At 41.3% G+C, this 26,437-nt stretch overlaps 1 protein-coding gene across 1 annotated transcript in view; it reads right to left on the bottom strand.

Moving 5' to 3' along the window:
- Window positions 1–1,216: 1,216 nt before the first annotated feature.
- The window catches only part of PDCL2 (phosducin like 2), a 66,489-nt gene continuing 41,268 nt past the window's right edge, over window positions 1,217–26,437 (bottom strand). The window contains exons 6-8 of the mRNA XM_053577446.1: window positions 25,591–25,734; window positions 19,049–19,257; window positions 1,217–1,395 (exon numbers count right to left, since the gene is read on the bottom strand). Of these exons, the coding sequence (XP_053433421.1) occupies window positions 1,244–1,395; window positions 19,049–19,257; window positions 25,591–25,734 (505 nt within the window). The 3' untranslated portion in view covers window positions 1,217–1,243. The remainder of the gene's footprint in view (window positions 1,396–19,048; window positions 19,258–25,590; window positions 25,735–26,437) is intronic.

The raw sequence follows: 26,437 nt of genomic DNA, 5'->3' as shown, positions 1-26,437 counted from the left end.
ATTTTTTCTCTGGACGAATTCTTCTGTGATTGGTATTGAAACATAGGTAGTTCCACAGTATACTTTTTCTTATCTTTCTTTCTCAGGATTTAGAAACTTACATGTCATACCATCTAATGATGCTATAGTTTAACTATTAGCAAGAATACTTAGTAATTTTCTAACTTAATAACAGAACCATTCAGAACAATAGTCCCCAGTGGAGATGCTTCTTAGTTACTTTTTTTTTTTTTTTTTTTGTAGAGGCAGAGTGTCACTGTACCGCCCTTGGGTAGAGTGTCGTGGCGTCACACAGCTCACAGCAACCTCTAACTCTTGGGCTTACGCGATTCTCTTGCCTCAGCCTCCCGAGCAGCTGGGACTATAGGCGCCCGCCACAACGCCCAGCTATTTTTTTGTTGCAGTTTGGCTGGGGCTGGGTTTGAACCCGCCATCCTCGGCATATGGGGCCGGTGCCCTACTCACTGAGCCACAGCGCCACCTCTTAGTTACTTTTCAAACTCTATAAATTGCATTATGTTATTAAATGGTTAATATTTTTAATAGGTAAAAGTTTCAAAGAAAAAGTATATTCATAAATTTATGGTCATCAATTCTAAAATTTTCACTCAAAGCTCAAATTATAAATGTTAAAATGTGTTGGCTTAGGCTGGGCACCATGGCTCACACCTGTAATCCTAGCACTCTGGGAGGCTGAGGCAGGTGGATTGCCTGATCTCACAGGTTTGAGACCAGCCTGAGCAAGAGGGAGACCTCATCTCTAAAAATAGCCAGGCAATGTAGCAGAGGCCTGTAGTCCCAGTTACTTGGGAGGCTGAGATGAGAATCACTTGAGTCCAAGAGTTCGAGGTTGTTGTGAGCTGTGACACCACAGCACACCCAGGGCAACAAAAGGAGACTCTATCTCAAAAAAAAAAAACATTTGGCTTAAATGAAATTTGATGCTTTTCTTTCATTGTTTTCATTCATAGGTCTCTTTGAAAGTGAATAGGCAATAGAGAGGACTGTGATATTTGTGTTTTTTCCAACATGAGTCAGAAAAAGGATAAGCAACAGAAAAATAGTAAAGGCTTAATACAAATTCTGGCTGTCTGAGAAGCAATGAACATTCTGAATTACTTGAATACTATTGAAATTATTTATAAGGAAATAAATCTATGAATTTTCTGATCTCTAATTATAAAGGCAGTAGTAAATAAAACAATATGCTATACTTTAAAAGCTATTTATTAAATATTTCTCTCTATTTGGTATCATTATCACTGTTGGAACTACTGTCATCATAAATAGAAGTGTTTCTAATTGAAGATACCATCATATCTACAATGTCTTTTTTGGGGTTTTCTTCCAGGTCAGTCTGTATTGCTCCAACCTCTGCTAGCTTCCATTCAAGTTCTGCAATAAATAACCCATCCTTAAGTTAGAACTAAATCTTGGAAAAATGAAGAATTTCTCATCTATATGAGACAGAAGTTGACTGTAATAAAATAAACATGGAAATGATGATATATTTAGAACTGGATGACAATAAAAGTGCTACAATATTAAAATACACAGTGAGAAAAATTATGTTTAAAATGTGTCTTAGTCTGTTTTGTGCTGCTAAAAGAGAATACCCAAGACTGGGTAACTTATAAAGAATAGATATTTATTTCTTACAGTTCTGGAGGCTAGAAAGTCCAAAGTTGAGGGACCCACATCTGGTAAAAACCTTCTTGTATCATCCCATGGTAGAATATGAAAGGGTGAGAAAAAGTGAGCAGGAGAGGGCCAAACTTGCTTTTAAAACACTTACTCTCAAGGTAATGAACCCACTGTTGTAACAACCCATTTATGAGAGCAGATGCCTCAGGACCTAATCACCTCATAAAGGCTCCACCTTTCAATGCAATTATAATGGGACTTAAGTTTCCAACTTAGTGGGGACTCTGCAGTCGCTCTACCCCTGTGACAAGACTCTGGCTGGGCCTCTAGGCTGTCAGGGACATCTTCTGCTAGCTATCTAGATGGAAGCCACCATGGCCCCACAGCTCTTGCTTTCTGCTCACCTGCGGAATCAGCACCTTGTGGACGGTGCCAAAGTTTACAGCACCCTCCCAAAATGGAGGATCCAGCTGCGCCCCGGCCCCCAGCACCATAGCTTAGTGGACCAAGGGATGCTGTGCTGAAGTGCAGGGAGCACAGCCCCACCAGGGCACAGGGCAGCAAGTGCTGAGGTTCTGTAGGCAGCGCACTGGGGACCTCCCCTCACAGTCCCAGGGTGCCTCACACCCGCACCGCTGTGGGGACCTCCCCTCACAGTCCCGGGGTGCCACACACCCGCACCCCTGTGGGGACCTCCCGTCACAGCCCCGGGGTGCCTCACACCCGCACCGCTGTGGGGACCTCCCCTCACAGTCCCGGGGTGCCTCACACCCGCACCGCTGTGGGGACCTCCCCTCACAGTCCCGGGGTGCCTCACACCCGCACCGCTGTGGGGACCTCCCCTCACAGTCCCGGGGTGCCACACACCCGCACCGCTGTGGGGACCTCCCCTCACAGTCCCGGGGTGCCTCACACCCGCACCTCTGTGGGGACCTCCCCTCACAGTCCCGGGGTGCCACACACCCGCACCGCTGTGGGGACCTCCCCTCAGAGTCCCGGGGTGCCACACACCCGCACCGCTGTGGGGACCTCCCCTCAGAGTCCCGGGGTGCCACACACCCGCACCGCTGTGGGGACCTCGCCTCACAGTCCCGGGGTGCCACACACCCGCACCGCTGTGGGGACCTCGCCTCACAGTCCCGGGGTGCCACACACCCGCACCGCTGTGGGGACCTCCCCTCAGAGTCCCGGGGTGCCTCACACCCTCACCTCTGTGGGGACCTCCCCTCACAGTCCCGGGGTGCCACACACCCGCACCGCTGTGGGGACCTCCCCTCAGAGTCCCGGGGTGCCACACACCCGCACCGCTGTGGGGACCTCTCCTCACAGTCCCGGGGTGCCTCACACCCGCACCTCTGTGGGGACCTCTCCTCACAGTCCCGGGGTGCCTCACACCCGCACCTCTGTGGGGACCTCTCCTCACAGTCCCGGGGTGCCACACACCCGCACCGCTGTGGGGACCTCCCCTCACAGTCCCGGGGTGCCACACACCCGCACCTCTGTGGGGACCTCCCCTCACAGTCCCGGGGTGCCACACACCCGCACCGCTGTGGGGACCTCCCCTCAGAGTCCCGGGGTGCCTCACACCCTCACCTCTGTGGGGACCTCCCCTCACAGTCCCGGGGTGCCACACACCCGCACCGCTGTGGGGACCTCCCCTCAGAGTCCCGGGGTGCCACACACCCGCACCGCTGTGGGGACCTCTCCTCACAGTCCCGGGGTGCCTCACACCCGCACCTCTGTGGGGACCTCTCCTCACAGTCCCGGGGTGCCTCACACCCGCACCTCTGTGGGGACCTCTCCTCACAGTCCCGGGGTGCCACACACCCGCACCGCTGTGGGGACCTCCCCTCACAGTCCCGGGGTGCCACACACCCGCACCGCTGTGGGGACCTCCCCTCACAGTCCCGGGGTGCCACACACCCGCACCCCTGTGGGGACCTCCCGTCACAGCCCCGGGGTGCCACACACCCGCACCGCTGTGGGGACCTCTCCTCACAGTCCCAGGGTGCCACGCACCCGCACCGCTGTGGGGACCTCGCCTCAGAGTCCCGGGGTGCCTCACACCCGCACCGCTGTGGGGACCTCGCCTCAGAGTCCCAGGGTGCCACACACCCGCACCGCTGGGGGGACCTCTCCTCACAGTCCCAGGGTGCCACACACCCCCATCGCTGTGGGGACCGTGCCTCACACCCGCAGGGCTCTGAGACCTCCCCTCACAGTCCCAGGGTACTTAAAAGATTTCCAAAATGCCTGTGGAGTTGTTCTCCTGTTGGCTTTATGAGTAACACTCCTTCTATCCATATGAATTGCTTTGGCAAACAGTCGCGTGGCCACACCTTTATTATTCTGTCCTAAACGTGCGTTTTCATTCCTTTCATGGCCATGTTGAAATTTTTCAAAATTGTTACTTTCTACTTCCCCTTTAATTGTTAATTAAGTTTTAAAGTCACTTCTCTTTGCTCTCATTTTCTTGTAAGCAGCCAGAAGCCATTGAACACCTCGAATGCTTTTCTGCTTAGCTGTTTGTTCTACCAGATATTCTGGTTCATTACTTTTAAATTCTGCCTTACATAAATCCTCGGACATGAACACAGTTCTGCCAATTTCTCTGCAGCTATAAACAAGAATAGGCTTTAGTCCAATGTTCCTCAGTTCTATATGAGCCCTCCTCAGCCTCTACTGTCCACACTTCTGCAAGCATTCTTATCACAACCACCTAAGTAATTGCTAAGAGGTTCCAGACTTTACATACAGTTCTTCTGAGTCCTCACTAGAATCACCCTTGATATTCCATTCAGAGAAATCTTGGCTACTTTTGGTCTGTTCCTCCAAATTCTTCTGGCCTCACCCATGACAGTAGTCCCCCCTTATCCAAGGTTTCGCTTTCTGTGGCTTCAGTTACACAAGGTACAGTACAATAAGATAGTTTGAGAGAGAGACCATATTCACATAATTTTATTATAGTATATTGTTATAATTGTCCTGCTGTTAATCTCTTACTGTGACTAATTTATAAATTGAGCTTTATTGATAGGCTTGTATGTATAGGAAAAAAACATAGTGTGTAGAGGGTTTGGCACTATCTGCAGTTTCAGACATCCATCTTGGAACATACCCTCCCACAGACGAAAGGGGATTACTCAACCCAGTTCTAAAGCCACTTGAACGTTTTTAGCTATTAGTAATAATAACAGTCACATTTCTTTGTGCCAATTTTCTTAGTCTCTTTTGTGCTGCTACAACAGAATAGCATAGACTGAGAAATTTGCTTCTCATAGTTCTAAAAACTAGGAAGTCCAATATGGAGGTGCCAGCATCTGGACAGGGTCTTCCTGCTGCATCATCCTGTGACAGAATTTGAGAGGGTGAGAGGAAAAGAGAACAAGAGAGAACCAAAATCACTTTATGACAAACCTGCTTCTGCAATAATGAACCTACTTCTCTGATAACAACATTAGTGACTTCATGACCTAATGACATTGTAAAGGTCCCAGCTTTCAACACTGTTGTATTGGGGATTAAGTTTCTAACACAAGAACTCTGGGGGACATACTCAAATCATAGTATGACAAAAAATTTGTTTGAAAGTTCAAATCAAGAAGGTAGGAAAAGAACAATAAAGAAAAATAATTGATAACCAAATATCTTTGTAAATTCATCATTGTGTTAAATTTGTTACTGAGGACTATATAAACAAAAAACATTTATGAGTAAAAGTACAAAATATATTTAAAAATCATAAAAGAGGCCAGGTGCAGTGGCTCATGCCTGTAATCCTAGTACTCTGGAAGGCTGAGGCAGGTGGATTGCTTGAGCTCAGGCGTTCAAGACCATCCTGAGCAAAAGTGAGTCCCTATATCTACTAAAACTAGAAAAACTAGCCAGGTATTATGACAGGTGCCTGTAGTCTCAGCTACTAGGGAGGCTGAGACAAAAGGATCACTTGAGCCCAAGAGTTTGAAGTTGCTGTGAGCTATGACACCATAGCACTCTACTCAGGGTGACAAGTTAAGCCTGTGTCTCAAAAAAGAAAAAAAATCCCTCTTAGGACTGCTTTTGCTATAACCCACAGACTGCAACTGGACCCACACCTTTCACCACTCACAAAAAATTGATTTAAGATGGATACAAGATTTAAATTGAAGGCATGAAACAATAAAAATCCTTGAAAAAAAGTGTAGGAAAAACACTTAAAAGATATCAGCCTGGGAAAAGATTTTATGCAGAAGACTTCAGTGAAAACTGAAACAACAAAAATAAACAAATGGGACTTAATTAAACTGAAAAACTTCTATACAGCTAAGGAGACAACAACCAAAGCAAAAGACACAACCTTCAGTGTGGGAAAAGATATTTGCATATTATGAATTAGACAAAGCCTTGTTAACTAGGATCTATAGAGAACTCAAATTAATCAAAAAAAAAAAAAAACAAAGAGCCAACAATCTCTTATATCACTGGGCAAGAAACATGAATAGAACCTTCTCTGAAAAAGACAAATGGTTGACATATGAAAAAATGCTCATCATCCCTAATAATCAGAGAAATGCAAATCAAAACCACCCTGAGATATCATGTAACTCCAGTGAGAATGGCCCACATCACAAAGTCTCAAAGCTGCAGATGTTGGCTGGCGTGGATATAGAGAGAAGGGACTGCAAACTAATGCAACCTTTTTGGAGGGAAATATGGAAAATCCTCAAAGAACTCAAACTAGACCTCCCATTTGATCCTGCAATCCTATTACTAGGCATCTACCCAGAAGAAAAAAATATATTTGCACTAGACCGTTTATCGCAGCTCAATTTATAATCACCAAAATGTGGAAACAACCTAAATGTCCACCAACCCAGGAATGGATGAACAATCTGTGGTATATGTATACTATGGAATACTATTCAGCCATTAAAAAAGATGGAGACATTACAGCTTTTGTATTAACCTGGATGGAGGTGGAACAGATTCTTCTTAGTAAAGTATCACAAGAATGGAGAAGCAGGAATCCAATGTACTAAATTCTTTTTTTTTTGAGACAGGGTCCCACCCTATGCCCCTGAGCAGAATGCAGTGGGCGTGGTAGCTCACCGCAACCTCAGACTCGGGCTGCGGGCACCCCGCTGCCTCAGCCTCCGGAAGCCACTGGGATTACAGGGGCTCGCCCCGGCACCCGGCTCGGTTTTTCCATTTTTTTTCATGAGTCAGGGTCTCACAATGTACTAAATTCTAATATGAAGGCAGTAGATGATGGTGGGGAATAGGGCAATAAGGGAGCAGGGAAAGAGGAGAAGGTAGGGGGTTTGGGGGGTGGGACACAATTAAGAGGGAATTTACCTAACAAATGCAATCAGTGTAACCTAATTCTTGTACCCTCAATGAATCCCAAACAATAATAAAAAAATAAAAATCATAAAAGAAGAAAAAAATAAAATAAAAAATCATAAAAGAAGACCAAAATAAATGACAAGCTGTATATCATTCATAAATGGCAACATTCACTGTTATTAAAGGACTCAAATGGATTATTTGTACATCCACGTTCATTGTAGAATTCTTCAAAACTATTTTCCAAAAGGTAAAAACAACGTAAGTGTTCATCAATAAACAAAAAGATACACAGAATTTGCTTTAAAAGGAAAGAAATTCTGATACATACTCCAACATGGATGGATCTTGATGATATTATGCTGAGTGAAATGGCAGTCACCAAAGGACAAATACTATACGATTATATTTGATGAGGTACCTACACCAGTCACATTCATAGACACAGAACAAAGGTGGTTGCCAGGGACTGAAGGGATTGAGGAATGAGGAGTTACTGTCTAATGGGTGCAAAGTTCCACTTATGCAAGATGAAAAGAATTCTGGAAGTAGATGATAACTGATGGCAGTACAACAATGTGAATGTCTTTAATATCACTGAACTGTACATAAGAATGATTAATATGTTATTTGTATTAAATGTTATGTTATAGTCACACAATTGTTTAAATACAGGGTGGCCATAAAGTTCATATGCACTATTTTAAATTGCATACAACCTTTATGGCCACCTTGTATATAAATGAATTTCACTGATATATGTCTTTCAAAAAATATAAAGTGGCTGGGCGCCGTGACTTACACCTGTAATCCTAGCACTCTGAGAGGCTGAGGCGGGGTGGATGACCTGAGCTCACAGATTCAAGACCAGTCTGAGCTAGAGTGAGACCCCATCTCTAGAAATAGCTGGGCAAGGGTGGCGCCTGTGGCTCAGTGAGTAGGGCGTGAGCCCCATGTACCAAGGGTGGCAGATTCAAACCCGGCCCTGGCCAAATTGCAACAACAACAACAACAAAAATAGCTGGGCACTGTAGCAGGTGCCTGTAGTCCCAGCTACTCTGGAGGCTGAGGCAAGAGAATCATTCAAGCCCAAGAGTTTGAGGTTACTTTGAGCTATGAATCTAGCACTCTACCAAGGGTGACAAAATGGGACTGTTTCACACACAAAAAAAACAAAACCCAAAGTATTAGACATAAGAAATTCATGTTACTTTTTGCCTCTACAGAAGCAGGGAATGAATGAAAATACAGGTAACTTCAACTATATTTGTAATGTGTTTTTTAAAAATAAATAAACAAAAATGGAAAAAAGTATCCAACATACTCAATACTAATATGAAACCAATATATAAACAACTACACATCCACACAAAAGAAAAACACAAGTATAGTCTAGCTAGGGGAGGAAAAAGGAGGGAGAGGGAAAATGATTGTCGGGATCTCACATAATGTGCACAATGTAAGGGTGTTCAGCATGCTCCCTGGGTGAAGGACTCAACCACAACTTGAACCTGACCTTAGAAACGAAAACGGGGGTGGGGGGGTGGAGCATGATGGCGGACAGGACCCACGTGTAGCCCACCTCTCCCAAGCCACCACGTGAGAGGAAAGATGGTCTGGACCTTCCCCGTGTGTGGATTATTGGAATGGACAGACAGCTGGAGATCCCCAGCGAACTGGCGGATTGCTATATATGAGGGGTAATTTAAAATCATAGACTCTGTTGTAGAGATTCTTCCCTGCTCGGCTGGGCAGGCAAGCAGGCCCCACCTCTACAGAGGTAAGCAGCTTGTAAATACTGACAAAACCCAACTGACAAATAATTATTCCTGAACTGAGGGAGGCATCCAAAAGGAAGCCACTCGAAACCATGCGGAGCTGGGCAAACTGTTGGACAATTGAAGGGAAGGGATCCTGCCTGGGAAACAGACATTTTGAACTACCCAAAAGGGCGGGCACCTTTCCCCCAGGTGTTGGAGGGGGCTGGCAGTTTAGGCTGCCCAGCGAACTGGCGGGCACCAATCCAAAAGAGAAACTCTGAACCATAAAACCCAGAATAAGTCCCCTGAACGCTCCAACCCTGGGACCTGGCTTGAAGTCGTGGACTGGCTTTGGCTGCTAAAGCGGGAAGCTACTGAAGCCGCGGACCCGGCTGTAACTGCTGAGGCCGGGAACTTGGCTTCAGCCCCAGGAGCCAGCTACAACAGATAAAACCGCAAGCCCGCCAACCACCGTGCAAACTCAGCACCACTCCCCCTACAGCCGATTGCAGTCGCCAGTTTGCAGGAGAACCTGGGAACAGAGTGGAAAGACTTGAGAAGCGTGGACACCTGCACTGAGTGGGAAGGTCGGTCGCAAGTGCTGTCTGGAAAAGAACAGCCGAGGTTACACAATCCGTAGGTGACAAACTTTTGCAGAAATTCCAAAATGGCGATCAGCCATGGAAGGTGGTTACCATGGTAACAGTATAAACTGTAAATCAGGTATAAGCCTCAGAACCACTCACAGCGCCACCTGGTGTCCAGAAAGTATATTGCAGTATGAATATATTCCTACGAAACTTGATCCCTACTGTAGACATATAGATTAATATAGGTATATTTCTACACGCAAGAATATTTTTGTAGTTGGTGGCTTTTTTTGGGGGGGTTTTCGTGTTTTTTTGTTTGCTTGTTCTGTTTTTGTCTGTTTTTTCCTCACCATTTTCTTAGAGGAGATTTTGATAATTTTTTTTATTACTTTTTATATAAATATATAATATTTTGTTTTTGTAGAGACAGAGTTTCACTTTATTGCCCTCGGTAGAGTGCCGTGGCATCACACAGCTCACAGCAACCTCCAACTCCGGGGCTTGGGCAATTCTTCTGCCTCAGCTTCCCGAGTAGCTGGGACTGCAGGCGCCCGCCACAAATCCCGGCTATTTTTTGTTGCAGTTTGGCCGGGGCTGGGTTTGAGCCCGACACTCTCGGTACATGGGGCCGGCGCCCTGCTCACTGAGCCACAGGCGCCTCCCTATATAAATATATTTTTTATTTCTATGTCTTCTAATTTTAATTTCTTCTTTCTTCTCATTTAATATTCCTAATAACACCACGGTTTTCTCTCTACTTTTTTTCCTTTCTTTCAATTATTTTATGATTATCACTATTTTTATTGCAGTTGTTCTTATATTGCTGTTGTTGTGGCTGTTGCCTGTATGTCTACATGTTTCTGTCTGTCTCTGTATCTATGGGCCCGTGTGCCTGGTTACCTTTGTATCTGTTTGTTCATTTGGTCTCAATGAGCTTGGTGTTACAACCTGCAACTCTGAGCTCCTAACACTCCCTTCCACTCTCACTCCGTGATCTGGAGACCTGCCCCCCCAGGAGTCCACATTCTTGGGTGAACTCTCGAGAGGTGCAGACAGGACCTGGACTGCAGCTGGCCAGTGCTGACTCTGTAGCAAAGGAGCGAGAAGACAATGGTCAGCTAAGAGGGAATTACACTGGAGTGGTGGTGCTCCGAGGTGCAGAGCAACAGCCGTCTTCAGCAATAACAAGGCCCACCCCCAGATATCCCGTAGCCTCTCCTCCTGTCTTCCTGGGCAACCAGATGAGGCTGAGCATCTTCTCAGATGGCAACCACCTGGGACTGAAACACAGGCCCCGTGAGTAAAGGGTTTGCCTGAGGCAGCACTGACCTGAGTGGAACACAGGGACTAGAAAACACACCCGCAGAGTCGGGAAACTTCCAAGGTGGGGCTGATCCAGAGGACCGCTTGACTGAGCCTAAGATGCACCTGGCCCTCAGGGGATCACCAGCCTACAGACAAAGGAGGCCAAGAGGCTGCAGCTGACAACTGATCATATTGTGAATACAAACCCGCAGGACTAAAGACAGGGCCTGAGGCACAGGTTCTGGGAAATCAAATCAGCCTCTCCTCTGCAGAAGCCTCTAGCAGGGTCAGAAACAAACTCCCACAGGGTTGTTCTGTTCACCCAGTAACATAAACTAAGGGTGGGGCTGGAACTGAGTGAACACCTCCAGCCTCCATCAAGGTTGACAAGCCACACCACCCCCTGCTGGATAAAGACAGAGAGTAGTGGCCTAGACGAGCAGACACAGACTACCCTGTGACTTAGGCAGGTGCAAACCTCTGGAGTATCTGCTTACTGCAGACAACTGACTGGGTCACAGCCCTGTGGGGCTAGCAGAGACTGGGTGTGACAGAGCTGCAAGGTGGGGAAGGAGGCATCAATCTTCCCAGACTGATCTATTTACTGGGTGGCTCTTCCTGACTCCACACAGCACTGGAGCAAGCCATATTAGAGCAGTCACCAGACCCCTGTGATCCAGTTCCCAGGGACCTCTTAAACTCTCCCACCCGAGGCAGCTGCTGACTGAGACAATTGATTTGGACCTTTTGAACTGAGCCACTCACCTGGGGACTATCCAGGTAGTGCCCTGGGTGTGTGGTTGTAAGAAGGTTTGATTTCCCTTTTCCATTTGTTGCCTGTGGTGCGTGGGGTGACTTAATTGCTGGTATTTCTCCACAGCTGAGACTTCAACCCAGAGTAACTGTTTCACAAGGGTCAAATAGAAACCAGCTGAAAACAAGACAGAACCATTTAGACCCTCTACACCAAACAGGGCCCCAGTTTCTCAAGCCACAGCACTGTACGGGTCCTCAACAAAACACCAGGGGAGAAATCAAAGGGAGTAAAACAATCATGGGGCGGAATAAGCGGAAAAACTCTGGTAACATGAATAACCAGAATAGATCAACCCCCCCAAGGAAAGATATGGCAGATGTAATTGAAGATCCCATTCACAAACAACTGGCTGAGATGTCAGAAATCGAATTCAGAATTTGGATGGCAAACAAGATCAACAAAATGGAACTAGGAATTCGTGGAGAAATTCAAAAGCTGTCTCAAGAATTTAACGAATTTAGGGCAGCGCCTGTGGCTCAGCCGGTAAGGCACCGGCCCCATATACCGAGCGTGGCGGGTTCAAACCCAGCCCCGGCCGAACTGCAACCAAAAAAAATAGCCAGGCGTTGTGGCGGGCGCCTGTAGTCCCAGCTACTCAGGAGGCTGAGGCAAGAGAATCGCTTAAGCCCAGGAGTTGGAGGTTGCTGTGAGCTGTGTGACGCCACGGCACTCTACCCAGGGCCATAAAGTGAGACTCTGTCTCTACAAAAAACAAACAAACAAACAATATATATATATATAAAAAAATTTAACAAATTTAAAGACAAAACCACCAAAGACTTAGACACACTGAAGCAAGAATTTGCAGCCCTCAAAGATATGAAAAATACAGTAGAATCCCTTAGCAACAGAATGGACCAAGGAGAAGAAAGGATCTCCGACATCAAAGATAAAGCCTTTGAACACTCCCAAACTCTCAAAGAGGAAGAGAAATGGAGAGCAAAAATGGATCACTCTCTCAGAGAGCTCTGGGATAAATCCAAGAAGACAAATATCCGACTCATAGGAATTCCTGAAACAGATGAAGTGGCCTCACTGGGCGCAGAGGCCCTTCTGCATGAAATTATGAAAGAGAATTTTCCAGACATGCCTAGAGAACCTGAAATTCAGATAGCAGGTAGCTTCAGAACCCCAGCACGACTCAACCCCAATAAGACATCCCCCAGGCATATCATAATTAACTTCACTAAAGTGAATATGAAGGAGAAAATTCTCAAAGCAGCCAGGCGAAATAAAACTATTACCTTCAAAGGGAAGAACATTAGAGTGACTGCAGATCTCTCTGCTGAAACTTTTCAAGCCAGAAGAGGGTGGTCATCAACGTTTAATCTCCTCAAGCAAAATAACTTTCAACCATGGATCTTGTACCCAGCTAAACTGAGTTTCATTTATGATGGAGAAATTAAATACTTTAATGACATTCATATGCTAAAGAAATTTGCCATAACCAAACCAGCTCTTCAGGATATTCTCAGACCTATCCTCCATAATAATCAAACCAATCCTCTATTACAAAAGTAAACTCACTCAGAAACTTCTGATCAAACTCCAACTTCCACAATGGCAAAAGGATTAAAAATGCCCACTGGACTTTTGAAAAACTCGATACCCAAAATTTCACCAAACTTATCAATACTCTCCATTAATGTGAATGGCTTAAACTGCCCTCTAAAGAAACATAGGTTAGCTGACTGGATACAAAAACTCAGGCCAGACATTTGTTGCATACAAGAGTCAGATCTTAACTTAAAAGGCAAATACAGACTCAGAGTGAAAGGATGGTCATCCATTTTTCAGGCAAATGGTAACCAGAAAAAAAGCAGGTGTTACAATTTTATTTGTGGATACAATAGGCTTTAAACCAACAAAAGTAAGGAAGGACAAGAATGGTCACTTCATATTTGTTAAGGGTAAGATTCAATATGATGAGATTTCAATTATTAACATCTATGCACCCAACCAGAATTCACCTCAATTTATAAGAGAAACTCTAACAGACATGAGCAACTTGAATTCCTCCAACTCTAGAATAGTCAGAGATTTTAACACTCCTTTAACAGTGATGGATCGATCCTCCAACAAAAAGCTGAGTAAAGAAATTCTAGATTTAAATCTAACCATCCAGTATTTAGATTTAGCAGACATCTATAGAACATTTCATCCCAACAAAACTGAATACACATACTTCTCATCAGCCCATGGAACTTACTCCAGAATCAATCACATCTTGGGTCACAAGTCTAACCTCAGTAAATTTAAAGGAATAGAAATTATTCCATGCATCTTCTCAGACCATCATGGAATAAAACTTGAGATGAGCAGCAACAGGAATCTGCATACTCATACAAAAACATGGAAGTTAAATAACCTTATGCTGAATGATATCTGGGTCAGAGATGAGATCAAGAAGGAAACTGCCAAATTTCTGGAACAAAATGACAATGAAGACACGAACTATCAGAACCTCTGGGTCACCGCAAAGGCAGTTCTAAGAGGGAAATTTATAGCACTGCAAGCCTTCCTCAGGAGAACGGAAAGAGAGGAAGTAAGCAACTTAATGGGACATCTCAAGAGACTGGAAATGGAAGAACACCCCAACCCCCAATCCAGTAAAAGAAAAGAAATAACCAAAATCAGAGCAGAACTAAATGAAATTGAAAACAAAAGAATAATACAACAGATCAATAAATCAAAAAGCTGGTTTTTTGAAAAGGTCAACAAAATAGATAAACCTCTGGCCAACCTAATCAGGAAAAAAAGAGTAAAATCTCTAATCTCATCAATCAGAAATAACAAAGACAAAATAACAACAGACTCCTCAGAAATCCAAAAAATCCTTAATGAATATTACAAGAAACTTTATTCTCAGAAATACGAAAATCTGAAGGAAATTGACTGTTTTTGGAAGCATGTCACCTTAACCAAAATCAAGTGGAAATGTTGAACAGGCCCATATCAAGTTCGGAAATAGCATCAACCATACAAAGTCTCCCCAAAAAGAAAAGCCCGGGACCAGACGGTTTTACGTCAGAATTCTGCCAAACTTTTAAAGAGGAATTAGTACCTATATTACTCAACATGTTCCAAAAGGTAGAAAAAGAAGGAAGACTACCCAACACGTTCTATGAAGCAAACATCACCCTGATCCCCAAACCAGGAAAAGACTCAACAAGAAAAGAAAATTATAGACCAATATCACTAATGAATATAGATGCAAAAATATTCAACAAGATTCTAACAAACAGAATCCAGCAACATATCAAACAAATCATACATCATGACCAAGTCGGTTTTATCCCAGGATCTCAAGGCTGGTTCAATATATATAAATCTATAAATGTAATTCAGCACATAAACAAATTAAAAAACAAAGACCATATGATTCTCTCAATCGACGCAGAAAAAGCTTTTGATAACATCCAACATCCCTTCATGATCAGAACACTTAAGAAAATTGGTATAGAAAGGACATTTCTTAAACTGATAGAGGCCATCTACAGCAAACCCACAGCCAATATCATATTGAATGGAGTTAAATTGGAATCATTTCCACTCAGATCAGGAACCAGACAAGGCTGCCCATTGTCTCCATTGCTCTTTAACATTGTAATGGAAGTTTTAGCCACCACAATTAGGGAAGAAAAGGTGATCAAGGGTATCCACATAGGGTCAGAAGAGATCAAACTTTCGCTCTTCGCAGATGATATGATTGTATATCTGGAAAATACTAGGGATTCTACTACAAAACTCTTAGAAGTGATCAAAGAATACAGCAGCGTTTCAGGTTACAAAATCAACATTCATAAATCGGTAGCCTTTATATATACCAACAATAGTCAAGTTGAAAAAACAATTAAGGACTCTATCCCATTCACAGTAATGCCAAAGAAGATGAAATACTTGGCAGTTTATCTAACAAAGGACGTGAAAGATCTATATAAAGAGAACTGTGAAACTCTAAGAAAAGAGATAGCTGATAATGTTAACAAATGGAAAAATATACCATGCTCATGGTTGGGAAGAATCAACATTGTTAAAATGTCCATACTATCCAAAGCAATATATAATTTCAATGCAATCCCCATTAAAGCTCCACTGTCATACTTTAAAGATCTTGAAAAACAATACTTGGTTTTATATGGAATCAGAAAAAACCTCGAATAGCCAAGACATTACTCAAAAATAAAAACAAAGCAGGAGGAATCACGCTACCAGACTTCAGACTATACTACAAATCGATAGTGATCAAAACAGCATGGTACTGGCACAAAAACACAGAAGTAGACGTCTGTAACAGAATAGAGAACCAGGGATAAATCCAGCTAATTATCATTATTTAATCTTTGACAAGCCCATTAAAAACTTTCAATGGGGAAAAGATTCCCTATTTAACAAATGGTGCTGGGTGAACTGGCTGACAACCTGTAGAAGACTGAAACTGGACCCACACCTCTCTCACCATTAACCAAGATAGACTCTCACTGGATTAAAGATTTAAACCTAAGACATGAAACTATAAAAATACTAGAAGAGAGTGCAGGGAAAATCCTTGAAGAAATTGGGTTGGGCGAGTTATTCATGAGAAGGACCCCCCGGGCAATTGAAGCTGCTTCAAAAATACACTATTGGGACTTGATCAAACTAAAAAGCTTCTGCACAGCCAAGAACACAGTAAGTAAAGCAAGCAAACAGCCCTCAGAATGGGAAAAGATATTTGCAGGTTATGTCTCTGACAAAGGTTTAATAACTAGAATCCACAGAGAACTCAAACGCATTAGCAAGAAAAGAACAAGGGATCCCATTGCAGGCTGGGCAAAGGACTTGAAGAGAAACTTCTCTGAAGAAGACAGGCGCAGGGCCTTCAGACATATGAAAAAATGCTCATCATCTTTAATCATCAGAGAAATGCAAATCAAAACTACTTTGAGATATCATCTAACTCCAGTGAGACTAGCCTATATCACAAAATCCCAAGACCAGAGATGTTGGCGTGGATGTGGAGAAAAGGGAACACTTTTGCACTGCTGGTGGGAATGCAAATTAATACATTCCTTTTGGAAAGAGATATGGAGAACACTCAGAGATCTAAAAATAGATCTGCCATTCAATCCTGTAATCCCTCTACTGGGCATATACCCAGAAGACCAAAAATCACATCATAACAAAGGTATTTGTATTAGAATATTTATTGTAGCCCTATTCATAATTGCTAAGTCATGGAAAAAGCCCAAGTGCTCATCGATCCACGAATGGATTAATAAATGGTGGTATATGTACACCATGGAATATTATGCAGCCTTAAAAAAAGATGGAGACTTTACCTCTTTCATGTTTATATGGATGGAGCTGGAACATATTCTTCTTAGTAAAGTGTCTCAAGAATGGAAGAAAAAGTACCCGATGTACTCACCCTTATTATGAAACTAATGTAGGACCTTCACATGAAAGCTATAACCTAGTTACAACCTAAAAATAGGGAGAAGGGGGAAAGAGAGGGGAGGGAGGGGGGAGGTAGGTGGAGGGAGGGGGATTAATGGGATTACACCTGTGGTGCATCTTACAAGGGAATATGTGAATCCTAGTAAAAGTGGAATGTAAAGGTCTTAGCAAAATAACTAAGAAAATGCCACGAAAGCTATGTTAACTAGTGTGATGAAAATGTGTCAAACGGTCTATGAACCAAGTGTATGGTGCCCCATGATCATACTACTGTACACAGCTATGATTTAATAAAATAAATAAATAAAAGAAATGAAAACAATATAACCTGAACATTTGTACACTTGTATTAATCTGAAATAAAAATAAATGAACAATCAGGTGAAGCGAACATGAATGTTCATATTTATTATTTTTGATAATTGCTGTGATCTTGAAAGTCTGTGCTCCCTTTCCCAAATTCCCATGTTGAAATCCTAACCCCCAAGATTGTGTTATTAAGACGTGGGGCCTTTGGAAGGTGATTAGATCAAGAGGGGAGATACCTTATGAATAAAATTAGTGAAAAGAGGCCCTTCCACCATATGGGAACAACCAAGTCACTGACTATGAAGAAGCCCTTACCAAACACCAAATCTGCTGGCACCTTGACCTTAAACTTCTCAGCCTCCAAAACTAAGAGATATAAAGTTTCTTGTTTATAAGCCACCCAGCTTATGGTATTCTTTGTATAGCAGCCTTAACAAACTGACAATAATGATTTCATGAATGCTTACTGTATTATTTGTTGTACTCCTATGTATTAATTTTTTTTAATTAAAAAGATAAGGTCCAAGCTAACAAAACAATGTGGTGAACTAATGAGAAGCCTTAGAGAATAGAAAGAAAGGGGTAATTCTGAAACAATTAAAGTAATAGAGGTCTCAATAAGGCCTAAAATAGTTTTTAGAGAGTCACAGAGTGAAAGCATACCTACTGAGAGCTGACATTCATAGCAGCTTTACCTTAATGGTGAGGAAAAGACTTTTAGTTTTATAAAATGGAATTAAAGCAGTTCCGAAAAATGAGTAGATCAAATAAATAGCCTTAGGAAGTAAAAATAATTAAAGAAAATAAAAATATAAAGTATTGTGCTATGTGCTATGAAAAAGAAAATAATAGACATGTTCTCTGCTGATAATTAACAAAAATAGATAGCATGTGAATAAGTGAAAAACAAGTTGTATAGAGAATATATGGTATAGAAATTCAATGGAGAAGAAGGAGACAGAATATGACTTGGTTCAGGATTATATGATCCGGTAAATGAAACCTGAGGAGACCCAGGAAGGTATAAGTTTGGACGGGAAGAATGAAGGAAGGTAGGGTATTTTAGGTATAAGCAAAGAATATGTAACCAAGCGTGGTGGCACAAATGAGTAAGGGATGACTGGAGGTAGTGACTGAAACCCAGCCCAGCTGTAGCAGAAACTAGAAAACAATGAGAAGAGAGTTGGAGAAGTCAGCTAAGATTCTAAGGCAGAAGATTCTAAATAATTTGTTTGAGATAAGGGACTATAAGGATTTTAAGCAAGGGAGTGTTACAAGAGTATTGTAGAAAACTAATCTGGAAGCACACACGAAGAGAATACCCTGTTTCCCCGAAAATAAGACAGTGTCTTATTTTAAGGTGTGCTCCCAAAGATGCGCTAGGGCTTATTTTCAGGGGACGCCTTATCTTTCCTGTTAAGTAGGTCTTATTTTCAGAGGATGTCTTATTTTCGGGGAAACAGGGTAGAAACAAGGGAAAAAATATTCATTAAGGAATGAATTTTCATGATACTTATTAATTTATGGAAGTTTTCACCTTTTTTTCTTTCTTTTTTTTGAAACAGAGTCTCACTTTGTCACCCTGGGTAGAGTGGTAGAGTGCTGTGGCATCACGGCTCACAGCAACCTCAAACTCTTGGGCTTAAGCGATTCTCTTGCCTCAGCCTCCCAAGTAGCTGGGACTACAGGCGCCTGCCACAGTGCCTTGCTATTTTTTGGTTGCAGTTGTTTAGTTGACCCGGGCCGGGTTTGAACCTGACACCCTCGGTGTACGTGGCTGGTGCCATAACCACTGTGCTATGGGTGTTGAGCCATCACCGATTATTTTTAATAATAAAATTTGAAAATAACATCATTACCTTCTAGCTTGAGATTTATCCCTCCACATTCTATAATTCCAATGAATTTGCCTTCTATCTGACCATTTTTATAAACAAAAATTGTTGGTAGACAATGGTCATGGTAGTGTTGAATACAGCTATTCACGATGGCTTTAACAAATTTAGTTTCTGGAAACTTTCTTGCTAGAAGACTAAGATGCTGGTTAACCAACAAACACATTGGAATGCTAAAAAGAGAAATAGTACACACACAGTATCTTTATGAAATCGACTACTCAGTCTCCAAAACTAATAAAATAAGTGAAACATTTCCATGACAGAAATATACCATTTGATAATAGTTGTTTTTGTTTTTTTTGAGACAGAGCCTCACGCTTTCGCCCTGGGTAGAGTACTATGGCATCATAGCTCACAGCAACCTCAAACTCCTGGGCTCAAGCGATCCTCCTGCCTCTGCCTCCCAAGTAGCTAGGACTACAGGCACCCGCCACAATGCAGCCGTCATTGTTTAGCAGCCTGGGCTGGATTCAAACTCACAGCTCAGGTATATGTGGCTGGCGCCTTAGCCGCTTGAGCCACAGGCACCGAGCCTGATAGTTTTTAATATAAAATTATTATCAACTTCATCCTCTGTTGTTACCTTTAGCAATGATGACTGTAGAACAGTTCTCTTACTTTTACTACAAATGCCATGATAGCTTGGGGATGAACCTAGCAGTGATGGGAATCTGATGCCTAACTTAGGCAAACTACATCCAGTTAGCATCAGTTTAGTTCAAGCCAGTTTCAAATTCATAGGTCACAGGAAAAAACAAAAACAAAAAGACACTTCTAGGGAATCCTTGGTAGTTCTGAGTTGAGAACTCAACTCTTGTCACCGTCATGAGCTTATTTCCATATAATGAGATTACCACATCCAAAGTTTCTTACTGAAAAATTCCTTGATTTTTATCACTCCAACAAATTTCATCTACATTTTTTGGCATCCCACTCCCTGTCACATCCTCCTCCCGTTATCCAGAACTATTCTTTGGCAGAAATTTAAAATTTATTGGAAATATGACCAAAACCTCTACTCTTCTTGCTCTATGATTTAACTTCCATTACACCCATTCTTCAGTTAATCCTTTGACTCTCAGTCTATTGTTCACAGCTTTATTAAAGCGTCCCAAGGCAAATTAATCCTTTCATCCCTGCTTTATTACACACTCCTTCTATTTCCTATGGAATCTTTCTCTGTTGGTTATTCTGTAGCCCTCTTTTTTTATTTTTTCATCTTTCCTCTCCAAAGATTCTCCATTTTACATAAACATAGTCAAATTACTAAATCTTAAAAAAAAAAAAAAAAAAACACAAATATCCCTTACAACTCTGTCTCTCCTTCTTTTTGAGGTGCGATGGGGGAGAGTCTCACTCTCTGCCCTGGGTAGAATGCCATGGTGTCCTAGCTCACAGCAACCTCAAACTCTTGGACTCAGGCGATCCCCTTGCCCAAGCCTTGCGAGTAGCTGGGACTACAGGTGCCTGCTACAACATCCAGCTATTTTTAGTGGAGACAGGATCTCATTGTTGCTCAGACGGATCTCCAACACCTCAGCTCAGGTGCTCTAGTTGCCTTGGCCTCCCAGATTGTTAGGATTATAGGCGTAAGCCACCTGGCCCTGCCTCTGCCTCCTTCTAATAAGTACTTTCTCTCCTTGTAGTCACAGTTTTGCTCACCTTCCTTCTTAAACCATTTTTCTCTTTTGGCATCTGTGATAGCACTTTCTATTAATTTCCTTTTTATCTTTCTGACTTCCTTCTTCTGTCTTTGCCTCAATATAGTTATCCTTATGATTATATCCTAGACCCTCATCTCATTCTAGACACATTCACTGAGCAATCTTAACCATTCCAATATCAATTCCTGATGAATTTTATTTACCCTCCACTCCCACTCCCCCAAATCTGATTTTCTTAGGTTGGTTCTCAGTTAAAAAAATCCTTTTCTCTACAATGTCTAATCAGTAATCAAGTCACACTGGCTCTGCCCCCTTGTTTCATTATCTTTCCTCTCCTCTCTTTGCCCACTGCCTTACTCTGCTCCTGTCTTATCTGAGCTACATCAGATTGCCCTACATGGTCCGTCTCTACTCCTGGATCCCGATACTCATCCTTGACCCTGCTTACCCTTTCATGCTTACATTTTCAGCATGAAAATCTCACTGAGTAATCCCACAACTCTACCCTTCCCCCAAGCTTAAAATCCCTTCAATGGCTCCTCATTGCTTTTAGTATAAAGTCAGGATCGCTCCGGTCGCCCTGGTCTGGGCCCTGCCTACCTCTCTCCAGCATTGTTTTCTGTCTGCTACCATATTGCACCACATGATTTAGCCAGATCTTATTATTTAAAGCCCCACAAAGCACCACGATGTCTCTTACTTCTATATCAAGCTGCATCCTCCGTCTAAAATGCCCTATTTTTGCTATATTTCCTGTAACCCTACATACCTGGGAACCTTTTCTTGTTTTGATGCCCAGACCAGGAATGACTGACACTATGGAACTTACCTCCTCCTAAAGTAGAACTTAACCACTCCTGTCTTCAGTGTCTTTACTGTATAGACTTCAACCATAGAAACTAAAGGACTTTATTATATTTAATTGTCTCCCTTTACTGTATGGAAATGTACACAATGGCAGAGACAGCCTTTGCATCCACAACGTCTGCAAAATTCTCAGAAATCTTCTTAATCCTAGGGTATATTATCTATCAACATATGAAGGAAGATGCTAAGAAAAACAAATTAAATGCGTTACTCATTTAATTTGCATTTTAGAATATATGTACATCATTTCTTTGGACAGTTATAACCTGCTTCAAGTCTGGATACTGCTTTATTTTAGTTGGTGGACTACTGAGAGTAATACTGGAGAAGCATTTACTGCCCAATTTAAGTACCAGTGTTCCACATCAAGCAATGACATAAACTGACTTTGTAAGTTTAAGCTTTCCTCATATAGGCGAAATGAGTCCACTAATATCTACTTCAGAGAAAGTTTTTCATTATTGTCATGATGAAAGCTCAGTCAGTGGTATGATAGATATTTATGAGGCAGGTCAGTACTGCAAATAGCAGAAGGCAGGTGGGCATTGGAGGTAGCAGTGGAAAGTGGAAAATGCAATTAGGAGGGTATGGCATAATAAAACAGAGAGAAAGGGGTTAGTTGAAGATAATTTGACAAGTGGTAGGGGACAAATTTGGTGTTGGGGGTCAGGGACCAGAATTTTTAACCACAGAAGACCTGTAAATTATAAGGCAGACCTCTGACATCAAGAAACAAGTTAAGGGCCTATTTATGATATTCAAGGTTCAAAGTATGGACTTTGGGCATAGGAATAATATTAAAGCCCCAAATTAGAATTTGGCACAGGTGTAAGATTGAATTAAATCCAGAGACAAGACTGACTTCAAGCTGACCCACTAGGCTCACTGGCCCTAGTGAGTCAGATCCCTATACTTAAGAATGAGAATTTGGATAAAAAGTGGACCCAATCCTATAAATTTAATGGCAAAGCCATTAAAATTATAAAACTTAGGAGCCTTGTAATAAAACAAACTGTCACCCTCCTATAAAATGTATAGAAGTTAGCTAAAAACACAAATTTGTTTAACAGCTATGCTTCACTTTATTATTATTAATATAAAGTTATGAGAGCTAGGTGGATGGCAGGCACCTATAAACTCGCACTGGGGAGGCTAAGGCTTGAGTCCAGGAATTTGGGTCTAGCCCGGACAACTTAGTAAGACCTCATCTCTCTATATATACTTTTTAAAGTTATGAGTAATATCTATTGTTAAAAAAAGGCTTGGCACCTGTAGCTCAGCGGCTAGGGCGTCAGACACATACACCAGAGCTGGCAGGTATGAATCCAGCCTGGGCCCGCCAAACAAGGACAGCTACAACCAAAAAATAGCCGGGTGTTGTGGTGGGCACCTGTAGTCCCAGGTACTTGGAAGGCTGAGGCAAGAGAATTGCTTAAACCCAAGAGTTTGAGGTTGCTGTGAGCTGACACCAGGGCACTCTACCCAGGGTGACAGCTTGAGACTCCATCTCAAAAATAAAATAAAATAAAATAAAATAAAATAAAATAAAATAAAATAAAACGAAATAAAAACAAGACTTTGCTAAAGAATATTTGTGACATAATTATTTTCTATTACGTTTTATAAAATTTGGATTAATATAGGTTTTCTTAAAATATGTTTTATACCAACACATGAGTTTTTTAATGTTCCCCAAATTAGTATTTTATGTAACTATCTTTTTTTTTCTGTTTTTGAGACAGTGTCTCACTATCTTGCCCTCAGTAGAGTGCTATGGAGTCACAGCTCACAGCAACCTCAAACTCTTGGGCTCAAGTGATTCTCTGGCCTTAGCCTCCCAAGTAGCTGGGAGTACAGGCACCCACCACAATGCCTGGCTATTTTTAGCTCAGGCTGGTCTGGAATTCCCGAGCTCAAGCAATCCAGCCATCTCGGCCTCCCAAAGTGCTAGGATTACAGGTGTGAGCCACCATGCCCAGCCTTATGTAACTATCTTATATTAGCCCCCCCAAAACCTTCTAAGAAGGTCACAAATACTTAAAATAGTATGAAACCACATCTTTACTTTCTATCAAAACATATAACAATTGAGGGAGGCTAAAATACATTTAGCCTCTTTATGAATTTTTGAAAATCATCTGTCAAAACTAGTAGCTTATTTAATAACCATTAAAGTAAACAATTTTATTCAGAAGTAACCTATTCTGCTGATCATAAAGAGTCAGAAATGACACTCGGTGAACCTATTTAGGATATAACATTTACCACAGACAGATCCCAGACAGTTTGTAAATGTTAACATTTTTAGTTAAGTAAGAGGTATAGGTAAAATAAAAACGTGATTCTTCTTAAACCTTTAAAACAACTTCAAAATTAATCTACCAAGAATTTTAGTTATAATAAAAGTAACTTTTATAGGGCATTTTCTTTCGTGGGTGCATGTTGTCCTCTCAAAATTTGACTAAGGAACTGGTGAGCTGGTAAACAATAGGACTGTAATTTGCATAAATTATTCTGTATGGAATTTCCCCAAGGGCCTAAAAAGAGAAGCAATTTTTTATTCAGAAACTGAGATAAAGACAATTGGGCTGCTGTTTTGGTCTCTTTCCCTGGAAAGGTTTACAGCCCTGAGGCAGAGAAGTTGCGACTTAAAGTTGGAGGGGCTGTTTCAGTGAGAGGAACATTTGGGGTACAATCTACCCTCTTCAATTATTTTTTTTAATTTTTTTTCCTCTTCAATTATTATATCAGGCTTGTGAGGCCTAGGGACATTGGATTTTACTTGGTACAACCAGGCATTTTAAAATTGTCTTGGAGGAATGGGGAGTTCAAGAGATATATCTAAATGTGCTGCATAATCCTTGTTTAGCTCTTTGTTCAGAAATATATGTATTATTTATTAAAGATATTTTGGCATCATTTGGGGAAATTTGAAAAAAGATTAGGTATCAGATACTATTAGAAATTATTGTTAATTTTGTTAGGTGAGAAAATGGTACCATGGGTATATAGAAGAATGTTTTTGAAGACGTTCATATGCCACACCAAACTATGCTGCTCTGACAAAAGGATTATCCTGAGCTGAAGGCAATTGAGAAGAAATAGATGGAAGAAAAACTCTCTGCTCTCTTCCCCTCTCTACCAGGAAAAGCAGGGCATTGCTAATCACTGGAGACAACTCTAGACTCTTGGTACCCAGAGAAGCACCAGAGAAAGCTACTTAACAAACCTTGCTAAAACAGCTTTTGTCTTCTATTAATTTCACCTGTAGATTTTTCTTTCTACAATTTGCCACCCCTAGAAGTTCATAGTCCCTCTCCTTTTTCTTGTCACTTCTCTAAAAATGTACATTTCTTTTAAGATGTTATATAAACCCAAGTTCTAACACCGCTTTGAATTTCTTTTTCTCCTGTTAATCTGTCTGTTGTCCGTCCCATTTGCCGCACCCCAGCTAATGCACCTAGGATGGGTAAGAATTTTTTTTCCTCTCCAACAACTTATGTTTTTAAAAATGCATGCTGAAACACACAGGAATAAATTATCATGCTGTATGTAATCAACTTTGAAATAGTTCCACCAATGTAAATATATATATACACAGAAACAATGATATAAATATAGCAAAAGGTTTATAATAAAATGTGTATGATAGGTATTTACAGTGTTCATTTTATCATTCTTTCTACTTTTCTGTATTTTTGAGATTTTCCATAATAAAAAATTTTAAAGAGTGCTTATTGTTTTCAAGAACTGTGACTTATCTTTAAATTAGAAATGAAAATATTTAAAAATACCTAATTTAATTCCTGTAGCCAATGACTGTAAAAACTCTGTAGATGGATATATGTCTAATATATATACAAATTTATTATTCCTGAATACTCTTTATTATACCTTCATAGAACCTTAAAACCAGAAGTATGTCTTTTATAACATTTGTATATTTATATTTTGAAATGCTATGGTAATTACCTTGATCTGTATAGATGAATTATAACCCACACATCTTTTTCTGCATTTGTGACTTCATTCACATACTGATTTCCAGAAATTTCCCTTAATTCCCCGAATTTTTGTTTTTTTGTAAGAGATTTCCATTCCTGTAACCGCTTTTCTCTAAGTAAAAAATGAAATTAAATTACATAAGAAAAATGCCATATTCTTAAAAGTCATTCTCATATGCTGTAACAGTTTAGGTCAATGAATATTATACCCATATACATTGAACACTTTAAATAGCAAAATAGCCTTACTTATCTTATAAAGCCAGTTTTTCTTTTTATATGTTTCCACAGATATTGAAAAGTATAAGAAGTTTGCTATTTGACTTTTAAATTTATTTCTATTTAGGACTAGGTTTTGATCATAGAGAGTTTATTTAGACATTGGGCAAACAAATTCTCATATATGGGTTAAATACTTTTTAAAGGAGAATGTCATAATAATATCATTTATTGAGTGTTTAGTGTTGCCAAGCACTATTTTCATTGTATCACGTTAACTAATTTAATCCTTGCAAAAGTGTTTTCAAGTAGGTGCTATTATTATCCCCTTGATGTACTTGTAACTGTCATGCTAAACTGACCTTTAGTCCAAAACCTTTGTAAATATTTGTGATTACTTGTTATAAATTTATTAAAGGTAGAGCGGTAGTAGAGGAGTATGATTATAAGCTTGGACTCTTAAGTTCAGACTGAACTGGTTTCAAATATTAGATCTAGTACTTATTAATAGCATGAACTTTGACAAGTTAATTAATTTCTCTAAACTCCAGTTTCCATGAATGCACATGGGAACATACTAGTAACTGCTCACACGG

This window comes from Nycticebus coucang, chromosome 23 (genome assembly GCF_027406575.1).
Source record: "Nycticebus coucang isolate mNycCou1 chromosome 23, mNycCou1.pri, whole genome shotgun sequence".
Lineage (NCBI taxonomy): Eukaryota > Metazoa > Chordata > Mammalia > Primates > Lorisidae > Nycticebus > Nycticebus coucang.
This window is presented reverse-complemented; position numbering and strand designations above follow the sequence as displayed.